We start from the raw sequence: 25,875 nt of genomic DNA on the forward strand, positions 1-25,875 counted from the left end.
TGAAGTGGAAAGTATTCTCTCTCATCCATCAGTAATATTCTCCGTCTAATTTGGAGGATACTATTCTAAAAACATTTTTTGTGTGCTTTTAAAATGAAATTCTTCAAGCAGTTCTATTGCTTCTCTTCACAGCTACTTTCTTTCATTTTTCAGCAGGAGACGAGTGCTTTCCGGAATGGGATGGTCTAATCTGCTGGCCCAGGGGGTCAGCAGGAAAAACATTAGCTGTGCCTTGTCCTTCTTATATCTATGATTTTAATCACCAGGGTATGCTCCTCTTCCTTTTGAATCATTGACCTTACATGATATCAGGGAGAGAAAAAAGTCATCAGACTAATGGAAATGTTAATTCTTCCTTACAGGTATGGCCTTCCGACATTGTACTTCAAATGGAACATGGGCTTATGTGCACAGTTTAAACCGAACATGGTCTAATTATTCTGAGTGCCTCCATTTCCTGCAAACAGAAACCAGTGTGCAAAAGGTATGGGCTCTTACTCCAGACCAGGAGAAGAGAATTAAAATGGGCTATTGCAGAAATATTGAGTAACTAAATACCTCTATGACACATGATGCAGTTCACAAATACGGGACAAAAAGAATTCAGCTGGTTGTATCTTCTTCTCCCGATCCCTTGGTCATTTTCTCTTTTGTTACAGAACAGATCTGGCACATGCTGGGAAAAATAAAATAGAAATTAGTTTCTCAGAAACTTTGCCTTTATGTAGTTCTTTAAAATATAACATCTTATAAATGAATATTGAAGCTAAGTTCTGATCACTCGGCAATATTAAATAACAATGGGAATCCATGGGTAGAAATTGTGTGCTATCTCCAAGGGCTGATCAAGGAAACGCCTTTGCAGTGCTAGCTCAGTGCTTTTTTCCCATGCAAGGAATTAGACTAGCTCTGAACACCTCCACAAACTGTAGCTGTTGAGTGCATTCCAGCTTCAGTTCAGTTCTGTAAAAAATACATGCAAGAAATTATTGATTTTTAAGATGAAATAAAGATAAAGTCATAGCTAACAATTGTGTACCTAAGTAAAACTGATATTTAGAAGTTCTTCTGCTGTTCTTTCTTCAGAGGAAATTCTTTGAACGTCTCTCTGTCATGTACACGGTGGGATACTCCATTTCCTTCTCCTCTCTGGCTGTGGCTGTTTTCATCATTGGCTACTTCAGGTGAGTGATTTCCTGAGGGATTGCAAACTAGCAGCAAGCGGAGCTAGACCAAAATGGAAGGAACAGAGACATATTTTCATTTTTATTATATATATATATATATATATATATATATATATATATATATATATATATATAGAGAGAGAGAGAGAGAGAGAGAGAGAGAGAGAGAGAGAGAGAGAGGGGAGAGTTTCATCCAGTTCAGAGTACTAAGAGAAGCTAGTGCTAGTTGTACAATCGAGTAGAGCAGAAAGAAATATTATGCTTAATATCAACTTTGAAGATCATATAGGAGCCGTGACCAGGGGGGCCTTCGCCCAGGTTCGCCTGGTGCGCCAGTTGCGACGCTATCTGGACCGAGATGCCCTACGCACAGTCACTACGCTCATGACCTCCCATTTAGACTACTGCAACGCTCTCTACATGGGGCTGCCCTTGAGGACCACTCGGAGGCTTCAGCTGGTGCAGAATGCGGCCACGCGAGTTGTGATGGGGGTTTCCCGATACTCCCATGTAACACCTCTACTCCGCGAGCTGCATTGGCTCCCGGTGAGATTCAAGGTGCTGGTGATGACCTATAAAGCCCTATATGGCGAGGGTCCGGGATATCTGAGGGAACACCTGCTGCCGGCATCAAGCTCCCTTCGTCCAGTGCACTCCCACAGGGAGGGTCTTCTCAGGGTGCCGCCGGTAAAAGATTGCCGGCGGATAACACCCAGGGGGAGGGCCTTCTCAGTGGGTGCGCCTGCCCTTTGGAACCAGCTGCCAGTGGAGCTTAGGACTGCCCCCGACCTCCATTCATTCTGCCGGGACCTGAAGACCTGGCTCTTCGAGCTCTCTGGCCCAGGCTGAGAATTTTAATTTTAATTTTAACTGGGGTTTTTATTTGTTCAGGGATTGATATAATTTTTTTAATTGTTTTTAACTCTTGTATTTTTCGTTTTAATCACCCTGTAAACCGCCCTGAGTCCTTCAGGAAAGGGCGGTATATAAATAGAATAAAATAAATAAATAAATAGTAGAAATAGTGAGGTGGGCATCATCTCAAGCTTATAATAGTCTAGAGCCCAAAGGGGAGATAGATAAGTAGGGGGAAGGGCCATAAACAGTGAAGATGAGATGACTTGGGTGGGATGCACAGGGAGGCTTTCTGGACTGATTTTGGCTTGCAGGCCACTGATTCATAATCACTGCTTTAAATGAGCCCTAAATCATTCCCCTCCCCCGCCATTCACCTGCAATTCATGGTCTTCTGCTGACACTGACAAATGAAACAGGATAATAAAATTGAGTTTCATGGCTTAGAATTAAAATTTGGAACAGTAAATAAAAATCAGAAAGAAGAAATGGTACATCAGTGTTTATGAAAATGAAATCCTAGGATTCTGAACAAAAAGTCTGAAAAGGATTAAACTTATTCTCAGCTCCTTCTGTAGCTAAAATCTCAGCCTCTCAATGCCGCTTAGCACCAAACTTTTGCAATTACAAACAGTGTGGATTCATCCAATACACTAAACTTGTATTTGTTCTGAATGATAACTTGTTCAATAAAACATGGTAGAAGGGATCACGTATCATTCTAAACTCCAAGCCATTATTTACAAACCTCAAGTGAGCCAAAACAAAATAAGTTGAAACTGGACCATTATGAATTATTCTGTTGTGTACTGGGTTCGTTCTTGAGAGAAGAGACTAGGCTAGTGAATTCAGTCAGGAACATTGTTTATTTGCTTGCAGGAACCGAATTGGGAGGGCTGCGAATGCAGCTATTTATACCCTGGCCTCTAGGTGGCGGCCAATAGGTTTAAAGCAACCTATTGCCGCCCTAGAAGCAACCAATGGCGGCACTGGAGACAGGTTGTCTGAGGAGCTGGGAGCCGTTAGCCAGCTCCCTGCTTAAGCAACCTGCAATCCAAACCCAAGTGATACACTCAGTAAAACATAGCCCAATACATTACAATTCAGCAGATTGTTTTTTTCAGAGACGCTGTGCTGTCTGAAAAGACATAATGACAGAGCTTAAGCTCAGTTCTTCCTCCTTAAATTTACATGTGCAAAAGCACATCATTTTACAGTTGAATCATTTTTGGAAGCAATGTGAAATAATTCATGGAGAAAATGTTTTTTTGTGGTAACAAGTATTTTTGATTGGAAAGTAGAAAAGATTATTTGACTCAAATGATCTTGGGCAAAAATAGTTTCTGCTTTTAAAAGCAGGTTCATTGAACTGTATTATGTACATATCCTTATTAGTTGCCCCTGTTCAAAATTGTCATTTTGTCTTTTTTTTTTGGTTAAGATTAATACAGCCGCTTCATACCCACAGGACTTTGTGATGCCCATTGATCAGGCTCTTTGTTTTAAAAAAATCCAAATTCAAGAGGAAGACTAAATAATATCTTATAGCTATTTATTAAGATATTAATATGGAACTACCATGTTCAGAAGTAGTGCACCTTTTAAGCAATAGATGCCAGAGACTAAAAATAAGGGAGAGTTTTAGCTTCACTGCCTCATTGGAAATGAGCACTAAACAATATGATCCTTCTACATCTCCTTAAAAAGTTTTTTCCCCCTCCCAACTAGGAGGATCCACTGCACCCGGAATTGTATACACCTGCATTTGTTTGTCTCTTTCATGCTCAGAGCTACCAGCATTTTTATTAAAGATAAAGTTGTTCGTCCTCATTTTGGAGACAAAGAGTTTGACTCACTACTTACAAGTGATCTACAAAATATTATACAGACTCCAGTCATGGACAGATCTCAGTATGTAAGTATTACTCCCATCTTGTCTTTCACGTTCCTCACCCCAGAGTCTCCCTAGCCATAAAACTACTAGCTTCAGAGTCAATCTGATCCCTGTTCTGATCCATGAACATTTCAGTCCCAAAACTCGTTGCTGGTCCTTTAAGTGAGGCATTTCATCAGACCCAAAATCAGTACCCGTTCCTTTCCATCTATCTGCTCAATATTTCTGTGTAAATACGTGCCTTTGTTTAAAGCAATTTGAGATCAATAAAATTGAATGGAAATATTTGAGAATATAATTTTCAGATTACTTCCCAATTGAAAATATATGGACGGGAGTATAATTAACCAGGATTGGTGAAAGCAGAAGATAACCTTTTCTTGATTACATATTACATAGATTAGAAATGCCATCTGGCCCGATCTGCTGTAGCATTTTTAAAAACTCTGGCTTACATGCTGGAGCATCTGAAGGAATGACAAGAGTCTTGAGCCCACCTTTAATTAGGACAATAGCAGAAACCCTTTATTTGTTTGTAGGCTAATCTGTCTATCTAATACAAAATTTACTGATATTTCTGTTGACAATACTTTTTGGCAAGTACAAGAAGATGAAATTCACAGATCTTGAAATGGATATATCCAATACAGGCTGGTTGTCTGAATAATTTACACTGTTCAAAAGCCAGACTATGGGGTCTGCTTTGTTTCATTGAGCTGTCATGCTATAAAACATTAAGGAGTGCAGTGCTTGTGTTGGGCTATATAGAAAGCAACTTCATTTTGGCCACATTTTTCCCCAGATGAATCAGCTCTGTCTGCTTATGTCTGCATTTGTGAACTTCAACTTCTTAGTGAATATTTTGGACTGTATTTCTCACTTTTTTTAGCTATCTGAGCTTAATGGAAGTTGTTACAACACAACTTAGTTCCTCATTATTGACGCAATGTACCCGGTGAGCTATCACAGATAAGCAACATTGGTACCAAAACAAATGTTAATCTCACACAGGCAGCATTTAAACACTTGGCAGTAACTGCATGGGGATGTTTTTCTTATTGAATTCTGTTACTGTCACAAATTTCCATTAGTGTCTCAGAAAAGAAAAGAAAAAATGAAAAATATGTTAAGTAGCTCTATTCTTAGTTTTAATGCCTTATTATATTTAATTTTTTTACAAGATGTTAGTATAGTTAGATTTAATTATTTCATATTATTTAATTATTTAATACAGCTGTTGGTTTTTTTGTTGTTTTTGATTAATAGGTGTGGTGCAAGATTACTGTGGTAATGTTTATTTACTTCTTGGCAACAAACTACTATTGGATCTTGGTTGAAGGTCTCTATCTACACAGCTTAATATTTGTGGCTTTCTTTTCGGATACCAAGTACCTATGGGGTTTTATCTTAATAGGCTGGGGTAAGATACATTGTTTTTCATTCAAGAATTGGATTTCTTTAAAATTGAGACAATAAGTTTAATATATTGGAAAGGTATGTCATTTCATTGGTCCTTAGTTACATTATTGTATCCATAAAAAAGATTCTAATCAAGTATTCTAGATCAAAGAAAATGCTTGCAAGGAAACAACCAAGCTCACAAAGCATCAAAAACCAAACCATACAACCCTGAGCAGCATAGGTGGTTTTCTACTGGGATGTTCTTTTGTCACAGAGTATGCTCATTTCATAACTATTTCACAAAAGAACATCACTGTACTTATATAATGTATCTAATAATTTTATTTAAAGGAAATAATGAATCAAAGTAAGCAATAACTTATATCTCAAGGTTATCTTTTGCCATTATGGTCTGGCCAAGTAATGAGAACTCATTTTAACTGTGATAAGCTAAACTCTTTTGTTTTTGCTTGCATTTGGTAAGATAATATAAAAACGATTACGACTATTAACAGAATGAAGTTTTATCTATAATGCTTGCTAATCAAGATTTTGCTATCCCCTTGCATTTTTTCTAACAGAAAGAGAAAGAATACAACCCATTTTTCCCATCCTTCCTACAGCTGGCTTAGTCCCATTCTCCTCTTTATCCCATTCATTTTTTTAGTATAGGATTTGGGAACTGAATTTGGATGCTTGTAAACCTTGGAATGTTGCAAGGACAAGAAAGTCCAAATTAAAATGTATTTCTTAATTAAAATAAGATGAACCAGTGAATGAAATTAATGTGATTACTCAGCATACCTTTATGTTTTCCGCTTTATGTTCTCCATTTGCCACATTAAATATTACAGTTTGGCTGTAATGTTTGGAAAGTCTCTGGAAGCCATATCCAAAAGTTTTGTAGGGAAGGAATGTGATTGTGTATCTATCTACTACCAGTAAATTTAAAAGTCAATGAAATTAATGGGATGCCTATCCTGGACTTCCTAGACTCATGCGGCAATACACTAGCACGGACTTGTACGCCCTCAGGGGTGCCCCCCTCTCCTGGGTGCGACCCGCCTCCTTAAACACTCTTAACCTCGATGACGGGCCCGAGTTTTGGGACCCTGAGAGATGGCTGGGCAGGGGCAGGGGCCGTCAATGCAAATTTAATAGAAGGCCTCTGATTACTTTTTATCAAAAATTTTTATGGGGTTAGGGAGAGGGGTGGGAGATAGGGGTTGTTTGGCTATGGGGGGTGGCCAATCAACCATGGCTCAGGCCAGACTTGGGTCCGACCGCTCGGGGGGAGAACGGGGTGTGGTTGTCTCCGGGGCTCATGAGCGGGTCGTGGGATTACCGATTCCCACGACGGGGAATGGCAGCAGGTGGATAGACAGAGGGCTGTATCGTTATCGGGAGGGCCGGCTCCGCTATTTGCAAGCGGTGAGGCGCTCCGACCCTCTGCCTCTTTCCCGAGGTTCCGGGAGCGAGGATGTGCAGCCTCCTGAGCTCCGGCTGGTGTACCTGAATGCCAGGTCCGTGGTTAACAAAGCTCCCCTCGTTAGGGATTTAGTTGAGGGTGAGCATGCGGACCTGGCTTGCATCACGGAGACTTGGTTGGGCCCAGAGGGTGGGGTCCCTTTGGTTGACCTCTGCCCACCAGGCTTCCGGGTGCTACATCGGCCATGAGCTCATGGTAGGGGTGGGGGTGTGGCGGTGACCATTAGGGAGACCTTATGTCCGCGGGAGACCACCGTTCCTCAGATAGTCGGGTGTGAGTCTCTCTTTGTGAGATTTGGTTCTGGGGCGCAGTTGGGCTTGCTGCTGGTGTACATTTCGCCTAGTCGCGCAGCGGCAGCCCTGCCCGAGCTGCTCGATATCCTCTCGGGGTTGGTGGTTGAGTTTCCCAAACTTATAGTTTTGGGAGACTTCAATCTACCATCCCTGGGAGGTTCATCTGAGCTAGCTCGGGAGTTCATGGCTTCCATGACGGCCATGGACCTGACGCAAGTAATTTCTGAACCAACTCATGAGGGAGGCCACACCCTTGACCTGATTTTTTTATCTAGACGGTGGTTGGATGATCTTGGTGGGGGCTTTCCATTTATTATGCCCCTGTCATGGACCGATCATCACCTCCTGCGGCTGGTCTTCCGTTTTGCCACCCCCCGCCGTGGGGGTACGGAGCCAATTAGATGGTACCGCCCCAGACGCTTAATGGATCCTGATAGATTCCAAGCGGCGCTGGGGTCCCCACCTGCCTCCATTGCTCACAACTCGGCGGATGCCTTAGTGGAAGCCTGGGAAAGGGCAGCCACTGAGGCACTTGACCGGGTTGTACCCTTGCGGCCCCTGACCCGGTGCAGATCCCAGCGAGCTCCATGGTTCTCCGCGGAGCTCCGGGAGATGAAGCGTCGGAAACGGGGCCTAGAGAGCTGTTGGAGGTCTAGCCGATCCGAACCCGACCGATTGCGGTTAAGAACCCATATTAGGTCTTATCTCGCAGCGATGAGGGTGGCGAGGTGTAATTACTTCACCCTCATCGCGTCCGCAGATAATCGCCCGGCCGCCCTGTTTAGGGTGACTCGCTCACTTCTTAATCAGGAGGTGAGGGAGGATCCCTTGCAGGGTCGTGCCGAGGAATTTAGTCAACATCTGTCGGATAAAATCGCTCGGATTCGGACCGGTTTGGACTCCAGCTGGGCAGAGTCTGGCGATCAGGACACGGGCGGTCTTGTCAATGTTATCTGGGAAGAGTTTGATTCTGTGACCCCTGATGAAGTGGACAGGATTATGGGAAGGCTGAGCTCCACCACATGTTTATTGGACCCGTGCCCTTCCTGGCTGGTTTATGCAGCTAGGGAGAGGACACGAGGCTGGCTCCAGGCGGTTATATCTGCTTCTTTGAGTGAGGGTTATTTCCCCACCGTCTTGAAGGAGGCGGTGGTGAGACCTCTCCTCAAGAAGCCTGCCTTGGACCCAGCTGTATTGAACAACTTTCGTCCAGTCTCCAACCTTCGCTTTCTTGCGAAGGTTGTTGAGAGTGTGGTGGCGCATCAGCTCCCTCTGGTCCTGGATGAAGCGCATTATTTGGACCCCTACCAATCGGGTTTCAGGCCCGGGTACAGCACGGAGACGGCATTGGTCGCTCTGGTGAATGATCTCTGGAGGGCTCGGGATAGGGGATATTCCTCTGTCCTAGTCCTATTAGACCTCTCGGCGGCTTTCGATACCATCGACCATGGTATCTTGCTGCGGCGCCTCAGGGGATTGGGAGTGGGAGGCACAGTTCTTCAGTGGTTCTCCTCCTATCTCCTGGGACGCTCGCAGTCGGTGTTGGCAGGGGGGCAGAGATCGGCCCCTAGGTCTCTCGTTTGTGGAGTTCCTCAGGGGTCGGTTCTCTCGCCTCTCCTGTTCAACATCTACATGAAACCGCTGGGTGAGATCATTCGTGGTTTTGGAGTTGGGTATCATCAATATGCCGATGATACCCAACTTTTCTTTTCGACCCCAAACCACCCCAGTGATGCCCTCGCTGTGATGTCCCGTTGCCTGGAGGCGGTTCGGGTCTGGATGGGGAGGAACAGACTTCAACTCAACCCTGACAAGACTGAGTGGCTGTACATTCCGGCATCCCGGGACATTCAAAATGTTCCATCTCTTTCTATGGGGGGTGAGCTCTTACCCCCCGTGGATAGGGCTCGCAACTTGGGAGTCCTCCTAGATTCACGGCTTACTCTGGAAGATCATATAGTGGCCGTGACTAGGGGGGCTTTCGCCCAGGTTCGCCTGGTGCGCCAGTTGCGGCCCTATCTGGACCGGGATGCCCTGTGTACGGTCACTCATGCGCTCGTGACCTCTCGCCTTGACTACTGTAATGCTCTCTACATGGGGCTTCCCTTGAAGACCACTCGGAGGCTCCAACTGGTACAGAATGTGGCCGCGAGAGTTGTCTTGGGAGTTTCCCGGTACTCCCATGTTACACCTTTGCTCCGCGAGCTGCATTGGCTACCAGTTGTCTTCCGGGTGAGGTTCAAGGTCTTGGCCATGATCTTTAAGTCCTTACATGGCATGGGTCCGGGTTACCTCGAGGACCACCTGCTGCCGGCGTCAACTTCCCTCTGCCCAGTACGTGCCCACAGAGAGGGCCTCCTCAGGGTGCCTCCGGTCAGGGAATGCCGACTGGTGGCCCCCAGGGGGAGGGCCTTCTCTGTGGGCGCTCCGGCATTATGGAACCAACTGCCGGTTGAGCTCCGGATGGCATCAGACCTCCGAACCTTCCGCCGCGGGCTGAAGACCCACTTATTTGAATTAGCTGGTCTGGCCTGATGGGGGAATATGGGTTTTTAAATTGGTGTTTTTTAGTACTTTATTATTGTTTTTTAACTGGGCACTGGTTTAATTTCCTTTTAACTTTTGTATCGTTATTTATATATGCCCTGTGAACCGCCCTGAGTCCCTAGGGAGAAGGGCGGTATAGAAATCAAATAAAACTAAACTAAACTAAACTAAATACTGATGAATGTATTTAATAGTGGCATTGTGCCCTTCATTATTAGGCTTGGTTTTAGACCATAAGGCAAAAGAGCTACAAAAATCAAGAATACACATTGAATATTGCCCATCTAGGAGGGAGACACTTGCAAAACAGGATCATTCAGTATTTTAGAACAAGGGTTCAAAGTCTTCTGGCTGATCTTGTCTCAGCTCTTTCCAAAGATAAGGATTATCTTCTTTGCTTTGGATTTGCAAATTTTATTGTGTAATTGATAAGTGGAAACTGATCATGATCCTATTTTCAATATAGTTTTTAAATATATTACTATCAAAGGATCAACTTTTTATGCAACAGATAAAACAAGATTCAAAGATACATAGAATTGTAGGGGAAGAAGGGACCTTGGAGGTCTTCTAGTCCAAACCCCTGCCCAAGACAGGAGACCTTACAGTATACTTTCCCACACAAATGGTTGCCCAGTCTTTTCTTGAAAACCTCCAGTGCTGGACCACTCACAACTCTGAGAGGCAAGCTGTTCCATTAACTAATTTTTCTCACTGTCAGGAAACCTCTCCTTAGTTCCATATTGGATGTCTCGGTAATGAATTTCCACCCATTTGTACCCCAGGGTTGTGAAGGAGTTGGCACATGTGATCTTAGAACCACTGAACAAAATCTTTCAAAGTTCTTGGAGCACGGGGGAAGTGCCAGAGGATTGGAACAGAGCTGATGTGGTTCTAGTTTTCAAAAAGGGGAAAAAAAAGTGAAACCAGGAAACTGCAGACCAGTCAGTTTGACATCAATACCTGGGAAAATCCTAGAAAAGATAATGAAGCAGTGGATTTGTGAGCACCTAGGAATTAACAAGGTGATTACTAGAAGCCAGTATAGGTTTGTTAAAAACAGATTGTGCTAAACAATCCTTATTGCTGTCTTTGATAAAGTAACTAATTGATCAGGGAATTCCATTCTCAATATTTTTTGCATAGAAAGACCTATGAATGTAATGGATGTTTGGGATGTTTTTGCTAAATTACTCTCCACAAAGACCTGTTAAGTGTTACACCACTTTAAATGTTTGTATAACCTAGAAAGCTCTTTGATTCAGGAAAAGTCCAATTTTGTATGTCATTATTTCTGTTACATGCCATATTTCTTTGATGTGTTTATGTTTTCTCTGGTATAATTTGATTTTAGTATTTTATATGGATTATTCTTGAATTAATATTTTTTTCTATTCTGTAAATAAAATGCACATTTCAATTACTTAAAGATCTATATATAAATTATTTTGCTACCATAAATGAATTCTTATTTCCAGCAAAAGCAGTATATTCAAAATTGTCTGTCAAACTCTTTGGATGTCATAAGGATTTTGAAGGCTGAGACAGGAGCTAAAAGTTCCCAAGTCAGAGAATAGTTGAAATGTAAACATATAACAACTGTTTGGGTTCAGGTCATGATAAATTTCTGAGAATATAAAGTTCATCTGGATAATTGGAGGATGGATTTTATTCAGTTTAATTTGTATACTATAAATTATTGTGCTATATAATCCATTGTTCACTAAATCAGACCCAACCAGTATTGCAAAATATAGGCATTTTTCTTAACAAAGTGTGGCTTAGCGTATGGGTCCCAGATACATCCAAAAATAGTTATTAAACTATATTTTTAATATGACAAGCATTATTAAGTTCAAACTGGAACATAATTGTATTAAAACTATTCATGTTAATTCAATTTCAATATAAATGAAATCAAATTTGGTATTATCTTGGTCCTGCCAGCTGCTTGCTGTACCATACTCTGAAAGGCAGATGGAACCCCCATGCCAAAAAAAGTTATGAACATCTGACCTAGAACTGTTTCCTCTGAAGGGGGAGTTGATCTAGAGTGCATTTATTATTTTAAGGCTACTGTTGCAGGTGCCACTTCTTACAAAAGGGTCTGTTGCAGTTGCTCTCTACACTGAGTCACAGTTGGCCTTTTTCCCTGGGCAGATTTCATTGGAAGTGTTTAACATTGCAACAGATCACTCTCCTCCTCTTCTTCCTCTCTTCTGTACCTGGTGGATAATAAACATCTGTGCTCGGAATGCAAATGCTGAGTATCAGAAGCACCCAGGACTGCAACAGTAACTTCTTGGAAGTTCTACTCCATTAAGCAGAAAGCATTTTGCTCCATGCAAATTCTTCTGTTCCTTTCCTTTGCCTGGGAAAGGGGGATATTCTATTTCCATTTCTTTTCTCAAGAGAAATCTAACAGCAAGCAATCCATTTTTCATATTTATAGGTTTTCCAGCTGTCTTTGTAGCGGTTTGGGCAGCAGTCAGAGCAGCAATGGCAGATGCAAGGTAAATGGACATAAAGCAGAGGTTTCCTTAAATCTTTTTTTTCCCAAATGGAAGGACACTAGTTATGTTATTGGTCCTTTCCAGGACACTGTGTGGAAAGAAGGGGAGAGAGACAATTGTTGTGAGGGTGAATGTACACAAAAATAAAAGGCTATTGGGAGAATAATTGCAATGCATATTTCTGGAGAAAATTAATATATCGCAAGCTGAGAAAGGTGCTTTTCTAGTCTTTCTTCTTTTTACCACGAGTCTTCATTAGAGTCACCTTTTACTGGAAGCTGTACATTAAATGCCATGCCAGAGTAAGAAATTGTGATTCCTGCTATGCAAGCATGCACATGCAAGTAGATTTTTCACAGCAACCAATTAATATATTTGCAACTTTCCTGTTGCAAAGTGCATTTGATTTTACTAAAGACTCCTTCAGTCTTTGTGCTCTATAGGTCAGACTTTATGTATCCTTTCTGATATTCAAAGTCATCACGTTAGAACAGGGGTGTCAAACTCGCAACATGACGTGACATGTCACAACATATCAACTTTTTTTCTATTGCCAGCCATGGGGTGGATGCAGTTTCAGCATGACGCATTCACCCCGTGGGCTGGCAGTTTGACACCCCTGCTTTAGAATATCAGAATTAGATGATGCTCTCAGTGAGGGTAATACTTGTCAGGAAACATCTTTTTTAACAATCCAAGACAAATGATTCTAGGCAGGCTAGAGAGTAAATTGGAACACCAATGACTGCACAGTCATTGTAGAGATTGCAACATTTTTGCAACAGTCTCTTAGATAACATTCAATGAATGTGTGAATCGCAATCATGATTTTTTTAAAAAAGATAAATATATGCGATACTACAGATCCTAATTAGAGATACTTAGATCTGGCACTCTGGAATGTCTTAAGAAAAACAACTCCAGATGCTTTCTATGTATACACACATACTGATTCATGCAGTACATTACTTCGTTTTGAATCCCAAAGGTGCTTTTTCTTCAGCTCTGAAGAAGCTTCTTGGATGAGAAGTGAAACGCCTTCAAAGAAAAACAAGAAAGTCCAACTGCCTCTTGAAAAAGCACCTTTGGGACAACCATGACCTGGATGACTGAGAATCTCCATAGACATTCATTTTGAATCATTTCCTAGTTGATCATTTGGCATATCCTAATCACTGTATGCCAGGGCTTTTCAACCAGTGGTACGGGTACCACCTGTGGTACATTGGCACCTGGCAGGTGGTACGCGACCATCCTAGAAAAGTGGTAGCGGGGGAGGGGAATGAGCTGAACCGGTGGCAGCACCACACAAGCCTGAGCGAGAGATGGCTGGAGCTGCAGGGCTGTCAGGGCTCAGTGAAAGCGCCAGGATCAGTGCTGCTTTCCAACTGATCGATGCTTCTTCGGGGCTGTCAGGGCTCAGCGGAAGCACCAGCTGGAGCTCGGCACTGATCCTGGTGCTTCTGCTGAGCCCAGATCAGCTGGAATGTTGCAGCATCTCCAGGGTCTTGTGATTTACATTCATATGCTTGGCAACTGATTCATAATTATGACGGTCACAGTGTCTCACGGACATGTAAAGTGACCAAAACCTGCTGCAACCACCTAGCGGGGGTGGGTGGGAATAAAAACCAAACACCCCTCACCCCACTCCCGCTGCCAATCCTCAACAGAAATGCTCACAACAATGAAAACCATGGACAGCAGGAAGAGCGCCGCTGGGCGGGCAAGCAGGTGTCTTTCTCAGCTGTGGCTCGGGAGGCACTTTTTCTAGTGCCATTGTAACTTCGAACAGTCACTAAGCGAACTGTTGTAAGTCAAGGACTACCTGTACTTCATCAATTGTTTCCTTTTTTTTTGGTCATCATGTTTTTGACACCTTGCTAGGTACTCGGATGTTGCTATACCCTAAAAGTGGTACAATGGTGAAAAGGTTGAAAAGCCCTGCTGTATGCTACTAGTGGCCTGCTTAAGGAAGGAGTACGCTCATATTTATCCTTATCTAGGTCATCTTCTCATTGTTCTTCACCAGGATCAAAACCTGTGGACTGATTTAGCTTTCTAGTGAATTTGCAGAGCAGTACAATAGGAGACCAATCTTACAGAGCTTGTCAGGTAAATTTAGGGTGGTAAACAAATACTGTTACCAAACTTTGTAGTCTGCAGACATTTTACAACAAGGATGGGCTCCCTTGTCCTTCCTAATTGATTCAGGTATATTTTTAGGCAGACATTGTTCAGGGGATTCACATGACAGCCCTTGTTTTGATTGTAGCGCAATGGTTTTTCTATCTCTAGTCATCCACAAGGAACAATAGGTGTGGAGCCAACTGCATGAGTGAGTCAACATGGCTGCAAACCTCTGAATCTGGGACACTCACTGAATTGTCAAAATGGCACAGGGGATCTGTTATGACATGGAAGCCAAGCACAATATACATTTTCTAGAACTATAAGCATCCAGTTAACACTGGCTGATTTCTAATTCTTCCACTTAGATCAACAAATTTTGGTTCTTATGGACAATAAGACTCTATGCAGATGAATAAGTTGGGGGTGGGGGCATGAAAGTACACACTGTCGTGATAGTTGCTATCAAACTACAAGTATGAGTTGGGATTCATTTCTCTCTCTCTCTCTCTCTCTCTCTCTCTCTCTCTCTCTCTCTCTCTCTCTCTCTCTCTCTCTCTCTCTCTCTCTCTCTCTTCCCCCCCTCTCTCTCTCCCTCTTCCCCCCTCTCTCTCCCTCTCCCCCCCTCTCTCTCTCCCCCCCTCTCTCTCTCTCTCCAGAACATACTGTATTCCAGACCTTCCACAATTTGATAGATTGATTCATTCAGATAGATTTGGATCTAGAGGAAATTATACCCAAAATGTATTATTTATAATGAAGCAATTTGAAACTTCAGTGGCAGATCTCTTGGCTTTCCAATCAATTGCAAGATTGAGAAATTTGGCAGAAGAGGCAGAGCTTTTAGCATGCCCTAGTCACTGAATGAAAGGAAGAGGACATGGATAGAAATAACCTTAAGAACCGTGGCTGAGGCAAAAGGGGCTGAAACAACAGGATAACATTTGGAATTAGCTCAGGGAGACACTTCCCATATTCAGTGAATATAAGTGGAGGTACAGCACAACAGACACCCACAAGATTGATGTCAGCCCCACTATGTAAGACCACACCAGGAAATGAACTCCACATGATGTCTCAAACTATTTTTTTATTAAGATCTACATCAACAAAATCTCAAAAATAAGGAGCCTCATATTTGAAATGAATATTCATTCACAAATTTCCTCCTCGAGATCTAGGCTAAAGCTGCTTTCATGAAAGGTTGCTTTCTTTATACAGCCATTACAGTCAGAAGAATGTTAGAAAACTTGGAACTCTTTCTTTGAAAAAGGTTGTCTCACTTCCTCCTAATTCTGTTTTTCTTAACACTGAAATTTTCACTGAAATAAAGAATTTTTCCACTTATTTTGCCCTAAATCCAGATTGGAGAAAGAATTGTGCAAATGAGACAATTGGACTGGCTATGAAGGTTTGTTTATCTTGGGAGTTTCGTAATTTCTTTCTTTCTTGAAGTCTATACTTGGTTGAAAGTTATACATAGCAGTGATCTTCAGATATAGGAGGACTTGCATTTCTTGTTCTTATGGGTTTCAGCTGGTTGATGTTCTGGAGGGAGTCACACCTCAGTTTTCTAAGGCTGTTGTAGCTTCAGCTTTTTCTACTTTCTTGGCCAAAACACTCTTGAGTGTGTTGTAGTAAAAGATATTTCCTCTACTATAGGAAGCGAAAGCCCTAATAAGCAGGCATATACATGGAATGAAGGCTATTGCTAAGCACATTGATTTGTGCTTCTTAGATTGTAAGCCGCCCTGAGTCTTCGGAGAAGGGCGGGATATAAATGGGATAAAAAAAATGGAACAAAGATACATGTGTGTGTGGAAGTGCTATAGTTTCTCTGCTATAAATCCTGACAGTGGAGATCCCATGGATGTTCTCTTAGGTATTGGTATGTTTGTCCATTGAACTGAAAGTAGGTAGTGAAGCAAAGGTTGAGTTTCATAAGTTTGGGCATTTAAATCTTAATCTATTTGGTTAGGTTGTTGCAGTAGATTCTTTCTTCCCGCTCTATGAGATGTTCAAGCTTTTTAATGAGTTCTTTAACTATATTATAAGTTTGGGTCCTGGTAATGATAAAATTGGGCAAAGTAATATGTTGAGCATCTGTATTTTGGAGCATCCACAGAAGTATGGAAGGTCCACTGCTTTTCATCCACCACTGTTCTTTTGTGATTTGATCTTTCTTGGTGAGGTTGTTGAGGTTTTTTTTTTTTAAAAAAAAAATGAGTTGCACAGTTTCTGTAGTGAGTTGGTATTTACTAAGATGTAAGTTTCTTTGCCCCTCACTAGTTCTTTGGCTTGCTGTATGCATTGTACTTTGTCCATGATAACAATGCCTTTGTCTGTTAAAAGGGTGGCGATGGTTTGGTCCTTCTTTAAAGTTTTGAGGGAAGCTCTGTGTTTTGTTTTGAAGTGGCTCTTTTTCTATATTCTTTTGAGTTGCAACATGATTGTCCGCCTTATGTTTTTTGGGGTCTCCATAGTAAGTCCTGTAGTTTTGAATGCTGCTTCCAAGGCTGCAAAATATTGTTTGGCATCCTCTATTTTGTAGATGAAACCTTTCTGGAATATATTATGTTTTGTGGTGGATAATGGGCTGCTAGTATTTATTTAGTCTACTCTAAGGTGAGCATCCATTATCATTAGTTGTACCTTTGTTCAGCTGCTTTGCTGAGCTATTTTCCACACAGTTGCAGAGTTGTAACTGACATTGGTGTGCAAATGTAATAACAGTAATTACTATGAATGTAAACAATGTAATTTAGAGATGTGTACAAATAATGTGCATATACACTGTATGCAATCACATTGCACTCATTTGAAGCCATCCAGTCTGGAGCTTCCCAGATTGGTCATGTTCAGCAAGCATGTAAGGGATAATTTTGATAAAGCAAAGATTACATCTTCTGTAAAACTAAAAAAACCATGCCTGGATAATTTAATGAACAGCATAGATACAAAGCTGCAGTGAAGTTGGATTCCTCTTATCTTAATAAATTAATAAAGAGGTTGGATGCCATCATGTAAACCATGTTTGGTTATGAGCTGATTTGCCTTCTCAGGAGAGAGGCTTCCTCTCACATAAAAACATGCTTTGATTCATCTATACATACTAATAGGTGTTCTTGTGCTTTCCCTTTAAACGTCTTCTTATTAAATCTACAACTCAGATCTCAGTGGCTTGTTGCTTGTTTAAGTCCCAATTGCTATTAACTTGTAAGGGATTCTGATAACAGCAGACTTTAAATATTTCGGGGTGATTTTTCACCAACTGGCAGGTATAAAACATCTGTGGCTTATGTTAAACACTGTGGTCACTTGACATTTCTTTTTCATCCCATCTGTAAGTCATCTTCTTATGGCCAAACCCCTGGCTCATATTTTAATTATATCATACAATTCAAAAACTTGACTATTTGTGCTAGGATTCATCTGTCATAAATAGTTTATCTTGACACTTTGATGTCAATTCTTGAAATATTGATCTGCTGAACTTTATAATCTCAATCTAGATCTTGGGATCTAGGTTCACCAATAGGCTTGGGCTCCTCTTTTGTTCTTTATTTCATTCACGTAATTTCTTAGGAATTTGGGGAGGGGGGCAAGAGAAGGTGAGAACAACTAACCTGATACTATATGCTCTTCCTACTACTTAGGAAGTCTCTACATGTGGAGTTCAACCTTGAATAGGATTTTGAAAGGAGAGTATTTCAGAGTTGAGTACCACTACAAAAAAAGCTTTATTTCTTCTTTGTAATATATCGCTGTTAAAAAGAAAGAAAATTGTTCAAGAAATAAATTTACTGTTAATAACTTTAGGCAAATTAGCCAGGATTCTAGCAGTTAAGTACAGCTCTACATGAAGCTTAGGGGATCATCTTTTTGCATTTCAGTAAAATCATGCATTACAGTGATTCAACCTGAAAGCAATTACAGCACAATTCACTATGTGTAAGTTTTTCCTATCCAGTATTGGTAGTAGCTGATAAATCAGCCATAGCTGATGCACAATACTTTGAACCTCCAAAGCTATCTGAACTAGAAATGTTAACAATGGAGTAAGGAAAATAAATACATACAGTATTCATTTAGGAAACAGAAAGCAAATGCTTACTTGCAAAATGAGGGATAATTGGAACAGAAGTTGTGATAATTGTGAAAAAGTTCTTAGAATTCTGTCAGATTGGGAAACAGAATATTGACTCGATGTGACTGCAAAACAAGCACACACATTTTGGCTGTATTCATAGAAATAAAATGTCTGGATTTTGGCAAATAATAATTTTGCATCACTACATTGGTCATCCTCCATTTCAAGTATGATGTCCAGTTCTGGGCATTGCACTTGAAAAAAATCAGTCAAACTGGAAAAGGTTTTGAGCTGGACAATGAGGACAATCTGAGGACTAGAGAATAAATCCTGAAGAGAGATTGAAAGAATGATGAAGGCTTAGTTTTGGAAAGATAAGTCTGAAAGGTATATATTTGTCTTCCAATACTTTAAAAAAGTTGCATAGTTCTTTTCTTCTGGAGTATGCAAATGGTGTATTTATAAGTACATTTATATTACATTCCTGTGAATCTAGGTGGCTCTGAAGCCAATAAAAGATTTAAGTTAAGAAACAGATCCCTCCTAATGGTCTAACACTAAATGTAGAAGAAAATTCAGTGGAACTGTTTAGGCAGAGGCTAGGCAGTCATGCAGTTTAAGGGATACACTTCTATGGACTTCTGCATTGAGCAAAAGGTTGAATTCACTGCCGTCAATTCTCTGTGTGAACTCTGTTGAAATAATGCCCAGCTGCAAATCTGCTCTTTCAGGGAAGATGCAGCCTGGCTGCCCAAACAGTTTCTGAAAGAAAAAAAACATCTACTCAGACTAGTACAGTCTTATCAAGTTTAAATTTCAGTTTAATGATTTTATTTATCTGATTACACAGTCTTTACACTAGTTCACCATCCTCACCTAACTTATTTGTCTGATAGATCGAATGTTACAGCAGACTGATGACACTTCAGCCAGTCCAAAACCTTTGGCTGGTCTCATCCAAGAACTTCATATAGGTTTTTAAGAATGTGGGACATAGGATAGAATGTGACAGGAGCCCACAAAAAGGTTCTATAGAATCTGTTTTAAATGGTCATTAATTCTGCCCTTTGAAACTTTCTCCGAAAGATCCAAGTGACATAATTGTGTCCTGCCTTCACACACAGCTCATGATGATGCTACCAATACACTGTAACCAGTCATCAAAGATGGTGACAGGTCTTGGAGAATCTTCAAAACTGCAATTCCCTTACTTAATAGAGATCTTCTATCAGAGAAAACCAGGCTATTTTTGGTACCAAGCCTATATAAAACATTACAAGTCCATGTAATTCGCTTCATTAAAAAGAACCTAGAAGAAGGAACTTGAGACTGGATAATAGTTATAGTCTAGAATTTCTTAAGATGTAATGGTTAAGATGCTGGCCTAAAAACCAGGAGATTGTGAGTTCTAGTCTTACCTTATGCATGAAAGCCAGCCAAATTCACTCTCTCGCAGCCCATCTTTTCTCACCTCCCAGAGTTGTGGGGAAAATAGGAGGAAGGAGTATTACGTGTGTAAACTGCACTGAGTTACTTATAAAAGTAATAAAGACAGGATTTAAAAATAAATCTAATAAACTACCAGTTTTAAAACATCTGGACCATTCCGCATTACAAAACAGCATTTATAGGTCCATTCAGTCAATCTGATTTAGTGAAAGTTACTGGAATTGGTTTGGATAAAAACTGGTTTAATCTTATTTAATCCAAATGTCTTGTTTATATCCCCTGGCCTCCTCAACTGAAACTAATAGGACATGTTCTTAAGAATAGCATCAAAATTTCTTCAAAGACTCACTACAAAAGGTGCAAATAAGGCAGAATTAAGCACTATGGAAACCAAGTCTATTCATTTACTGCACACAAATTATGTAATTGAAGGCAAGTGCATTGTGCATTTCTAAGTAGCTTCCCTATCTAAGGCCCTGATGATTACCCAGGCTTGCTTAGTTTCAGAAAAGGGATTGCATTCTCTGGCCTTAGACTGATCTAACACCATTATATTCAAGATAAGTAAGTACCGGTTGTTAACACTTCTTCCAATGGAATAGTACTTTAGAAATGTTTTGTATGTCTCAGCTCTCATTTTACATCTTTAAGGCTTATCAAAATTACCAAAATGTTATCAGGAGAAAAAGTTAGAACATGTAATTTTCTAAATAAATAAATAAATAAAAAGAATGAACTCTTATTATGATACATTTCTTTCAGGAAGGAAAATGGCATTTAAATAATTTATTGCTCTTAAAAAGATATGTGTGGGAGGATGATTTTGTCATATATCAGGCTGTGCTTGCATATTCTTTGCCAAGAGCTATTTCTTACAATATTATTTTCTTATGTATGGTTGTGAAGGTTTCAAAAACAAATCTGAAAGGAGCAACTTAGAGATTCTCACTGTCTCTTGTCTCCTCCATGAGCTTTGCCTCCAGGACTGGAGCTTAGCACCTCTTTGCCCATCGTTTCCATCACCACCATCCATATTTCCTCACCCTAAAGAGGATAAAATTCCTAGTAAAATGCCACCACCACCTTTCTATGTTTTTTTTTGTCTCTTATCTGGCACTTTTAATGGAAGAGGATTTTGCACTCAGGACAACAGCCAAGTTTTTGTAGAAGGGTTTCCTTTTAAACATTTGTGATGAAAAGAATGGCCACTGCTAATGCTTTGATAGTGACACAATTATGCCCAGCCAAAAAGAGTGAAACAATATCTGTCTCTTCATGATTAAAATTGATTTTTAAATTATTATATCTAGGCCCTGTCCTAATTATGTATTTACTTGGGCAGGAGGGGGAAGTAAACTTCTGAAGTGGTAGAAGAATCAAAGTTGTGTTTATGATCTTATTATGGACAGTTATTAGCTTCATGCTATTTGTGGATGCTGGGGACATGCTGCATTTTCTTGTAACCCAATTATATGGAAAGGAGTTTGGTTCTTTTATACTACACAGCAATGAGCAGAAAGCAGTTGGTTTCTAGACACACATCTATCTCATCCTAATTCTGAAGAGAATCCGAGTTTCAAAGAATCTGGGTTGCTAAAGGCATAAGAAATGTGTACCCACCCCCTAAAATCAGACTGATAGACTCTGATTTCAGGATAACCTGAATTTTACCCTAGGAGGCATTGCACTAAAACTCATAAATTCAGAGAACTGGAAGGAAGCCAGTTGCTGCACGTTAATACTCTCTCTTTCCTTAGTGTTAATGTTGCTGTAGAAAAGTAATGCTTGTCAGAGTACTGAAATGCCAGACAGCTATTTGCTACAGCTGCTCCCTTTCATTATGTTGTAGCAGGACAAGTTGTAGAATCCAAACAGGAATAGAATGCTTTAATCGGCACAAAATAAAGCAGCACAAACTAACAAGCAAACTTCCAAGTTCACCAGAATTCTCTCTCCCCCCCCCCCAGATGTTAAATTTCCTCTCATTTCCAGTAGCTTGTTAAGAGGGAGAGATGAAATGGAGGAAATGCTGTGAAGCCTTAATGAGGTACACCTGCGTATAAAAGGAGCCCTCACAGAGATCGGTTTCTAGGATAAGGTAGAACTTGTAAGTGGCCCTGTAAAAAAAATATGTGTTAGTTCCTATACTGTCGAACATTGGGAATTCTAAGTAATTGAAGCAGATATCACTTTCTCAACTTTAACGGTGTTGGATGCCTTCCACAGCCTTCTAGATTATGCAGGAAGGGCTGTCCTTTGTTGATGTGGTTGTAGAGAATTAAACATCACAAGATCTCTAGGCCCAAAAAATGCAGGTCAGTGTAAGCAACAACTTGAACAGGAGCAACTTCAACTGGGATGCCCATATCCAAATTGGGTGGCTTTATTAACGAAACCAGGATGCTCACATTTTTACCATCCAACTTCAAATAGCCACCTCATTTCTAAAACACGTTGACTTATTCACAGTGGCTATTCTAGTCTCACAATCTTTGCCTAGAGATATAGAATCCCCACTTGTATTTTCAGATATGTTTTTCTTATTTGTGAAAAAGTAATATGCAAATCAGGTTTTAAGATCCAAACTACCTGAAGATTATTTTTTATAAGATTTTTATCCTACCTTTATGAGTAATTCAAGGCAGTAAACATACTTAATACTCCTTTCCTTCTCCTATTTGCCCCACAGCAACAACCCTATGAAGTGAGTTGGGCTGAGAGACAGTGTCTGACCCAAAGTCACCCAATTGGCTTTCATGGTTAAGTCAGGATTAGAACTCTAGTCTCCTGGTTTCTTGCCCAGCACTGCTAGACCAAAATGGTTTTCAGTGTGCTTAAATAGCCCCTGAATTGAATCTCACAGCCTCCAGAGGTTAAAAATAAGGTGTGGATGATTCCAGTTTTAGCTACAACTTTTAGTACTGAGTGATTTTAAAAAATGTATTGATTTTATATTCTTGAGCCATCTATAGGTAAAGGTAAAGGTTCCCCCGCACATGCGTGCTAGTCATTTCCGACTCTAGGGGCCGGTGCTCATCTCCGTTTCAAAGCCGAAGAGCCAGCGCTTGTCCGAGGATGTCTCCGTGGTCATGTGGCCGGCATGACTAGACACCAAAGGCGCACGGAACGCTGTTACCTTCCCACCGTAGTGGTCCCTATTTTTCTACTTGCATTTTTACGTGCTTTCGAACTGCTAGGTTGGCAGAAGCTGGGACGAGTAACAGGCGCTCACTCTGCTACGCAGCACTCAGGATTTGATCCGCCAAACTGCCGACCTTCTGATCGACAAGCTCAGCGTCCTAACCCACTGAGCCACTGCGTCCCTTTGAGCCATCTATACCATATGTTTAACCCTTTCTTTCCAACTGCCTTTTGCTGCTGCACTTGCCTTCCAAATGTGCTAGTCCATAGCTTTAAGATAGTTGTAAAGAAGCTTAGTGGGTAAAGTTTCAGATGAAAAACAGCCAAGAAGGCCACTACATAATTCCTCACTTCAAGAGGTACTTTACATCAGGAAGTAGCCATTGTTTACCCCACGCTTCAGCATCTGACACATTTATTGTTTGCTATGCAGAAGTAGGTGATACTAATTTTACATCAGTGAGAATTTGTGGTGTCATTTTTTTCAATGAAAGGCTGTTTCCTGAGTTGCTTGCTTTATTTCCTCAAATTAGTTCAACATCCCTATAGAAAACATTTTATGTGAACTGCATCCTTAGCCAGGCATAAATCTATTTTCTGGATTCATAAGATGCAGTGGTGTATTTCTCCATTGCAACCGGCCCTTTGAAGATGTGATATGCTCCACGGGAATCAATCTAAAGGAAGTAAATTCCACTGCTAAGCCTGTAAGCCGCCCTGAGTCTTCGGAGAAGGGCGGGATATAAATGTAATAAAAAAATAAAATAAAATAAAAATTTAAATCATTTGTTCTTTTTTTACCCGGTTCATTTCTGAGTTAGAGCTGATGGCCCTCTTTGAGTCTCTTGGAATGTTCAGGTCCCAGACTTCTTTGGTGGCCTCCTCTCACAGCTGGCTGGGCAGGCCCTGAACACTGGAGTACAGTCAATACCGTAAAACCCCAACAGAAGAACTGAGGCAGAGGACAAAGAGGGAAAGTGCCTTGATGGTTACAACATTTTGCCCTATTGGATATCCAACATAGAAAGGCTTACCGGGCTATTTTAGCAACAACAGGAGGGTGTTTTTTTTAAATTCCCCTGGACTTTTTACATTCTTTATCTTTCAAGCAAGTGTATTCTAGTTTCGGTTTATAATAGTAATAGTAATTTTTTAATTCTGTTTTAAGCCACATGTAAGCTACTGGATGCCACTTCTCTTTTTATTTTACTACAGCCAATTCTAATAAGTAAAATGAACAACTAGCCCTAAAAACAGATATAAGGTGAATGGGATCAGAATGAAACTGTAAAGCCTCCCCCTACAGGCACACATTCCTCCAGACATATTTTTTTTCAGACTTTCCAATATTTGAACCCTCCACCTTCCATCCCAAAACTAGTCCAACTAAGAAAAAGTGTTTTATTATTTTACTATTTCTGAAAATTGCACCTTGGTTTTCTTATTTTTCCCAGATTCACAGTAAAGATGGGAGTTGACATATTTATGTATTCTTCTTTTCCCAGAAACTTGCCTTGGTTTATTACAGTTGAATGAACACAAAATCCTTTTTAAAATTCTGAAATTTATTCTGTACACTCTCCAGAATGAATCTAATAGAAAATGAATATACATTGAGACTGTTCATTTTTACTCTGTTTATTAAAAATAGCTTCTTGATTTTCACAGATGCTGGGAGCTTAATGCTGGAAATATAAAATGGATATACCAAACTCCAATTTTAGCAGCTATTGGGGTAAGATTACTTGTGTGTGTGTGTGTGTTTGTTTGTGTTTGTGTGTATAAAACATTGAACGTTGTATAATATATTAGTATCTGCAAAATGCTGGATTGTAGCAAAGAGATATAGAAAATGCAGATCAGTTACGATAACCCTAGTATTTATCTTTAGACAATTGCAAAATAATGTTATGTATAAAATGAGATTAGCATTTCTACCCTCTTCTAATGACTATGAGAGACCACCAGGCTTTTGACACTATCCCACATTATCTCCATTAGCAGGCAGACAATAATTCTGAGTGAGAACATCTGACTTCCCTTAAAGATAGTTTTCTATGTTCTTACTGTCAAAGAAAGTCTGAAGGTTCTTTCTCTTTTTTCAGTCTTTCAATGAAAAGGAGAAGAGAGTGGCTTGAAACTGTAGCTTTATTACAATCAACTACAGTATTGCTGGGGTTTTTTTTTTAATCCAGGAGCTTGCTCTCATTTGATAATTCCTTTTCCATACCCCTGGACAGTTTTGTCCCTGTGCAAGAAAGCATTCTGGCTGGAAAAGAGCTGAGCAATCACTTTAATTGATGCTTTTTGTTGTACTTTATAGAACAGGAGATGACATTTTATGTCAAAGTCAGGAGTGAGATGCTGTGACTGCTTTTGATATGTGAGAGCAAAACACTCCTCCTCTGGCATACATGCCGAGTTATTGCACTGCTTTTTATTCTTTTGAGCTGCTTGAATTATTTCAACACTGAACTGCACATCCTTTTAAAGCTGCCACTTTAAATTGCCTGTTGAAAGATAAAATCACATTTCCTCTTTTAAGAAAAGTAAAAGATGCAGTTAAAATATGTTGTATTTCTTAAAGTCTTATTCTGTACTTTAAGGTGCAAGGAGCATTACTTTGTTGGGCACGCACATTGCTGGTGCATCTCTTGGGATGAATCCTGCTTCACCATCACCCCTCTAGGACAACCCGCTGTGGCCAACTTGCGAGAGCCAACTTGCCCTGGCTGATTCACCCTGGTCGTTTCATCCCAAGACAACTCAGCGCGGGGTAACGTGAGAGAGGGACAAGTGAATTGCAGCAAGCCTTGTCTTGCTTTATGTTTGAACCTTCAAAAGTTAGAAGTGCTCAAGGCTAGGGTGAGCTGCAATTCTGTTTGT

General features: G+C 40.6%; 1 protein-coding gene across 5 annotated transcripts in view; it reads left to right on the forward strand.

Annotated features, from left to right (window-relative positions):
- Window positions 1–25,875, forward strand: part of PTH2R (parathyroid hormone 2 receptor) — a 65,777-nt gene that overhangs the window by 15,739 nt on the left and 24,163 nt on the right. For 4 of the 5 annotated variants that reach the window (XR_014024786.1, XR_014024787.1, XM_081315180.1 and 1 more), the window contains exons 3-9: window positions 154–267; window positions 363–484; window positions 1,087–1,184; window positions 3,771–3,957; window positions 5,203–5,356; window positions 12,119–12,179; window positions 24,658–24,724. Coding sequence is in view for 3 of the 5 variants with exons in the window: in XM_081315180.1 (XP_081171306.1) it covers window positions 154–267; window positions 363–484; window positions 1,087–1,184; window positions 3,771–3,957; window positions 5,203–5,356; window positions 12,119–12,179; window positions 24,658–24,724 (803 nt within the window). In the remaining 2 variants the exon portion in view is untranslated. The remainder of the gene's footprint in view (window positions 1–153; window positions 268–362; window positions 485–1,086; window positions 1,185–3,770; window positions 3,958–5,202; window positions 5,357–12,118; window positions 12,180–24,657; window positions 24,725–25,875) is intronic. The other variant, XM_081315181.1, reaches the window with a different exon arrangement.

The sequence above is a fragment of the Vipera berus genome (genome assembly GCF_964194415.1).
Source record: "Vipera berus genome assembly, chromosome: 1".
Classification (NCBI taxonomy): Eukaryota; Metazoa; Chordata; class Lepidosauria; order Squamata; family Viperidae; genus Vipera; species Vipera berus.